This window comes from Capsicum annuum, chromosome 1 (assembly GCF_002878395.1).
Source record: "Capsicum annuum cultivar UCD-10X-F1 chromosome 1, UCD10Xv1.1, whole genome shotgun sequence".
NCBI lineage: Eukaryota > Viridiplantae > Streptophyta > Magnoliopsida > Solanales > Solanaceae > Capsicum > Capsicum annuum.
Genome location: NC_061111.1, coordinates 172083892 through 172090214, shown reverse-complemented (window position 1 = coordinate 172090214; position 6323 = coordinate 172083892). Strand labels below are relative to the sequence as shown.

Below are 6323 nucleotides of genomic sequence, written 5' to 3'. Positions count from 1 at the left end.
ATAAAGGAACCATTGTACTCTACCTCTACGCTTTCGACATCTTTGCCGTCCTAAAAATGATGTTAAACAACCTTCTTAACCACCCCAAACCTGCCCCACTAGTGCTCTTTCAAAAATCCACTGGAATCTCGTCTAGCCCCATCGCTCTACCCTGCCACATCCTGCGAATAACCCCTTAACCTCCCCAACCTTGGTACGCCTACAATAATCATAATCGCGATACTCCTCAGAATTCTCCAAGTCCCCCAATACGAAACCTTTGTCTTCTCGTCGTTCAAAAGTTTATGAAAGTAGCACTGCCACCTCTCCATAATAAGGCATCCTCAACCAATACCATCTCTACTCTTCTTTTTAGTCTGTTTAAAAAAGAATGACCCTTTCCTTTCCACATGACATGTATAGGATCACAAAATTAAATACATTTTGATATATTTGACGCAATTTTAATTTAAAACCACAAAATTTAAAAATTTCTCTATTTTCTTAAATTTTGTGTCAAGTTAAAGTAGGTAATTTAAAGTAGTTAATTCTTTTTTAAATTGAGCGAGAATATTTTTATCAACAACACTGTACCATCCCCTCTCTCTCTATATTTATATATATTTGTCTGCATTTATTGAAATTTTCACGATTTCGTGATCTGGGTCTTGGTTATTCTTGAGTTTTGACTTTTTTAGGGCTCTGAAAGTATTTGCATTGGTGTACAGACTATTTTTGGTGCACAGATCGTTCATCCTCATTGTAATCTCTGATTGGTTCGTGGAAAATTCAAACCACTTTTGAGTTTTAGCAAATTAGCTATCGAAAGGCCCTTAATTCATTTCATCATGATTGTCGACTTCAACATACCCTATTAAGGAATCAAGCTTTGTTTACCTATAAATTTCTCTATCAAATTTGGGGGGTTATTTGATGTGAATTTTGACGTTATATAGTGGACTTCAATGGAGCAATCGGACGATCTTTGCAACATAGAAGGAAACGGAGATGGGAGAGGCAATAACGGTGCTTACTGTGCTCCGTCAACATCGGCAACTGCGGCCAGCTCTGCTTACAAGTTGTTTGGCCGGCAAACCTCTTTCCACCAGATGATGGGCGGCGGTAAAGGTAAATTCCTCTTTTGTTTTCCTAATTTCATGTCATATAGAGATAAGCTGGAAAACTTAAATAATTTCAGAAAAATATGATCATATGACTTCGATTAAATGTGAATTCTGAGTCTTAAGCTTATGATTTTATGTTAGGTTAGCAATCTAGTATATATTGATCCCAAGGACAAAATAAGACTAGGAAGCATGTAAAGTGAAATCTCATGCCTCTGTATGATTCTCTTTTATGTTCATGCTGGAAATGATTGGAACTCTGGCCCTGCAGCTTTATGGTTGAACTCTCTGAATTTCATTCATGACGGTATAGCAAACTTGCAATTGGAGCTTCACCATTCCTGTTCTGCAAGTGTTTTCGCTCTTGCCTTGTATGAGGGATATGTCTAAAACTAGATTTTGGTAGTGGAGCTCGATCATTATATGAACCTAAGACAGCTCTCTAATGAAGGCTTAGTTTTGTTTCATGAGAGTCTCCACATATATTGGCTTCAATACGTCCTTCTTGAGTTCAGTAACTATCTCAATGCCAGTGTTGAATGTTTTACATTTTTCTTAATTTGTCTTCTGCAAATTCATTTTTGTTGCTTGATGACTTTGTTGTAGACTTACTTGTTGTTTTACTTGGTATAAGCTGCTGACATTATATTGTGGAGGCGGAGGCGTGTCTCGTTTGGCATAATTGTTGCTGCTACAGTCGCATGGATCATTTTTGAGTATTCAGAGTTACCTTTCTTATCAGTTTCGTCTGATGTTTTATTGATTCTGATAGTTCTGCTCTTTCTCCGGGCGAACTATGCTGCCTTCAGGGAGAAGTATTATTCCCATACTCATTTCACTACAGCGATTAGTTAGTTGTCTCTTTCTGTGTTTCATTTTCCTATGGAGAAGTTCAACTGACATTTCTTTTTTCTATTTTTGGCAGACAACTACCAGTATTGCCAGAGTTAGTCTTGTCAGAAGAAATGGTTAATAATGCTGCAGCATCATTTAGGGTCAAAATTAATTATATGCTTCTCATGGCTCATGATATCACTCTTGGCAAAGATTTCAAACTCTTCTTTAAGGTTAGTGCTCAGTAAGCATGAGGACGTGATTCCTTATTCAAAAAAGGAGGCCAAAAGCATAGGGGTGTGACTAATGCTGGAAATTGTCTCTGACAACAATCAATTAAACTAAACCATGAGCTCTGAAAAAACTTAAACAAGACCTCAAATTAGGTATTTAAGTGTTTTTCATAATTGCAGAAACTGGAGAGAAAAAACTAGAATTCACCTGGAATCATGCTGAGAAAGGGAATATACCATTCTTGTTATGTCATGTTTTAACTTTCAAGATAACAGAGTGGAGAATATCCAGTAATTCTTCGACATTGGTTGTAGGTGACCAGTAATGTATTTGTTTCTTTCAACAACTATAAGGTTCTTATGAATTTCAATGTTTGTAGTTTAATTTATTTCATAGTGAGTAGTAAGTGGTCCCTGAAGACTGGGGAATTATTTCATAGTGAGTAGTAAGTAGTCCCTGAAGACGGGGGAATTTGTGGAGCATAATTTGAGTTTTGCCTCACAACCGGCTTCATCTCCTTTCTGGTTTACATGCAATAAGCAATAAGTTATCCAGCTTGACTAGCAATTGATGATGTTACAGTAATCTACTGCCATAGAACTAGACATGATAGCTGATGGATTTAACTTATGGGTTGTAGTCATCATATCTTGAATATTGCGTCCTACTTTATTCCTATACAAGTGTTGGTTATAATTTGACTAATTGTCATATGCAATAGAATTGAGTTGGCCAAATTTTGACATGTTTGCAGGTAGTTATTATTCTGTGGCTTCTATCTGTCATAGGAAGTGTAATATCTTTCTTCACACTTGCATATATTGGTATGTGCCTATTTCTTTAAATTACTCATGTAACTTGATGATTCTTTACAGATATATGTGTTCAATGAATTTATCCTTCTCTATTTTTATCTTGTTATATTTTATAGAGTTTCCTTGGCCCCTTGTATGAGTGAGTGCCCTTGTTCCAATTTAGTAAGGACAAAGTAGAGAATCAAATTTAATTGAGGTGTGTTTCTCAAACTAATGAGTGATAGTTTAGGTATGTTTCTCACACTTCCAATAGTTTAAGTGTGAAACTCAAATAAAGGTACAGTCTAGGTAAGTTTTTGACACTTCACCCAAAAATATATGTAGTAAATTTAGCTCCAATAAGAAGAACAAAGGTGAAGAGACATGAGATGTAATTGTGGTGCTTAAAAGGAGACAATTAAGATATTTAGGCTGAATTTCTTCTAATAATGACATGCTTGAAGTAGAAACTCAATGGTTGATCGACCCGGATGATGGGCTATGGAATGGAAATAGATTGGAATTTTCTTGGTAAAACCCTTCTACAAAATTTTATTGAATTGAGAGGATATAGTATTCTTTGGATTCCTAGAGCCTCTCTCACTTGACTAGCAGTAAGAAGGGAGATTATCACAGTGGAAAACTTGAAGAGAATTATGTATGTGAATTTCGTGTGCAAAGACTAAGGAGTATTATCTTGATCATTTACAATTAAACTTTCCGTTCGTAGAGCAGTTATGATAGACTATGCTGAAAATTTTCAGGATATTGTTGTCAATGCTAACCGTAATTATGAATGTGTTGGTTCAATTAGGTGTCGAGACAATGGGAAGAGAAGGCAAAGAGCTTGAGATGTAACTTGTTTGGCCTTTTGTGGCTTATAGAAAGAGAGAAATAAGAGCGCTTTTGAATGGGGTAGAACACTTCGGTACAAATGAGAGCGTTTCTTTGTTTCTAGTCATCTTTTGAATGCCATGAGGTTCCTGTCAGTTAGATGATTTGGTGGTCTTTATACTTAGTATAATCATATTTTGTGCGAGGTTCTTTACTTTCTGGATTAACCCTTGTAAACCTGGAATTTTCCTTATCACATTGATAAAATCTTTACTTTGTCAAAAAATAAAAAAAAAGATTTAAGGAAATTGAAGATGTAGAATAGAAGTAAAATAAGAGGGGTGATACATAAGTGATATGCGATTGGAAGATACCTAATGAAGTGAGATATAGATTTTATGACTACTGTGAAACCAACAATGATTAGATTTTTTAAAATTGGTGGTATCCATGCTAGTTTGCTCACATCTAGAGTAATCTACCGGGTATCTTTTATTTCCGTTAGCAGCATGAATATTAGGCAACATTGTACACCCAAGTTTAGACAGGAAAGAATTCACTTACTAACCACTGGTAGGATTTAAACCTTGGTCAGGTTTAGTCTATTCCGGTTCTATTGATTGTTCGGCCTCACTTTTGGTTATTGTTATTAGTATTAAGCTTATCTGTAAATGGTCCTTGGCTTGGCTATCTTCATGTAGAGAAGTTTGATTTGTCATAAAAGATTAATTAGTCCGTAGTATTAAAAGAAATTATTTTTGGATTGAACGAAATGGACATAAAAGGATTTGTTTAGTTGGACCCTGATTAGTCTGGGACTGAAGCACAGTTGATTGATTGGCTTTATTCTGTTGAGGCTTTTATATTATAGCGTAGTTGCTAAGAAAATGTCTAGTTTGCATGAATAAATCTTGAAGATTTATGCTCTGGCCTCCCTATGAAACCTTTGAATAATATCTAAATGGGGTGGGAGTTACCAGACAGAAGTATATGCTTGAAAAGCAATGCACCTCTTCGTCGAATAATTTCACTGCAGTATTCAGCTATCTTTACTGGTTTCATGTCCATCCTTATCCACTGTGAGCAATTCTCAAGATTTAATCCAGACGCTATTGTCCATCCTTGTTGATCCACTGGCAGCAGTTCTGATGTCCCAATGCAGATGATATAGTACCACCAGAGTTAGGTGGTCCTGTTTCCGCAATGAATGTGTTCATTGCATTTGTTTGGTTCAAGTCATATTTCCAAAGTTCAATAACAATTTGCATCTTCCATGATTTGAACTGTGTTTTTACACCATGGGCAGTTTGCGATTCTGATGTTGTGTCTTGTATTTTTGCCTAAACAATTCCTCACAGGAACGATTATATTTATTACTGTGCCTGCCTTGTATAATAAATTTGAAGACCACTTGGATCGATGTGCTGGGAAGATCCACAGACAATTTTCAAGGCACTACAAAATAGTGGATGAGAGCATTAGCAGGTTACCCCGGAGTATCACCAAGGACAAAGAACTATAGTCTTCTTTGACCAAGTAGGAGCATGTTCAATTTCATGAGACAAAGCTCTTAGTTTTGCTTAACTTTTGGTCCTGATTCTCCTTTTCCACAGAATGAGGGTGACTCTGGAAATCTTTCTTGTTTCCAAGCTTCAGGTTGGGGTTTTCAGAAACCAATAACAATGGCAATTGTCACCGTCTGCTGTCTTAGTGGCAGGTGTTAGTTCTTGCTTATTGCCTGCTTCTCTTCTTCTTCTTAATTAATATCCACACCGATGTCTATTTTCATCTCAGAACCAAGCATGGATTTCATATGATGTAAAGTTTCTTCACGTTATTCTTACATGAGTACTAAATTGAAGTGTGAAATAAATAACTCAAAACTTAAGACAGAATCTTGATGCTTGAACCGTTTGAGTTCAAACTTAATGATCCAATTTCATGAATATATGCATTGTTTAGTCTTTCTTTTCCTCCAGTTGCCCAAAATTGAAACCACAATAATTGAACACAGGCTTAAAGTTTGAATTACAGAATTCGAACTTTTGGGTATAGTGTTGCTAAAACAAAAAAATGAACTTCAGTAAGTTATAGCTAAAATCTCAAAAGTAAAAATTGAAAAAACTCAACTTCAGGTTGCTAAAGCAAAAAATCCCAAAGTAAAAATTGAAAAACCTTAAGGACACTGTGCTTAAGGTTGTCCTAAAATATGAGGACGAATAAGAATCCGCCTCTGGATGCATGTGATGCACATGAAATACACGTAGAAGCTAATTTTATTGAATATAACCTTTTTTTTTCATTTCCATTTTATAAAATGGTCTCATCTTGTTCATGATTGTGTTGTCATAGGTATACAATTTTGTACGACTGACAGAGTTGTACTATGCTGGTAGCCATGAAATGAATATAAAAGGGCCATCAAAAGGTTCTAAATACAAGCAAGTGAATTAATTGTCTTTCATTCATCTTTTGTTTTGGCTAGCTATTACTATTTTTTTTTCTTGTCAAATATTTATCCAAA

General features: G+C 35.6%; 1 protein-coding gene across 2 annotated transcripts; it reads left to right on the top strand.

The window, feature by feature from the left end:
* The first annotated feature begins 541 nt into the window (after positions 1-541).
* On the top strand, positions 542-5741 carry LOC107841461 (reticulon-like protein B16). 2 transcript variants are annotated; one of them, XM_016685375.2, is made up of 6 exons: positions 542-1107; positions 1738-1918; positions 2029-2170; positions 2926-2995; positions 5158-5335; positions 5413-5741. In XM_016685375.2, exons 1-5 carry the CDS (start codon positions 945-947, stop codon positions 5319-5321), a joined length of 720 nt encoding a protein of 239 aa, XP_016540861.1. In that variant the 5' UTR covers positions 542-944; the 3' UTR covers positions 5322-5335; positions 5413-5741. The 2 variants fall into 2 exon arrangements, with proteins under 2 accessions (XP_016540861.1, XP_016540857.1); XM_016685371.2 differs by having other exon boundaries at positions 544-1107; positions 5158-5741.
* Positions 5742-6323: the final 582 nt, after the last annotated feature.

Bases quoted from the DNA above. Each gene is read 5' to 3' on its own strand.
- LOC107841461 (XM_016685375.2), top strand. From the start codon at position 945: ATGGAGCAATCGGACGATCTTTGCAACATAGAAGGAAACGGAGATGGG. The intron at 1,919-2,028 runs GTATTATTCCCA...TATTTTTGGCAG, and splicing joins TATGCTGCCTTCAGGGAGAA to ACAACTACCAGTATTGCCAG. The intron at 2,996-5,157 runs GTATGTGCCTAT...AATTCCTCACAG, and splicing joins CTTCACACTTGCATATATTG to GAACGATTATATTTATTACT.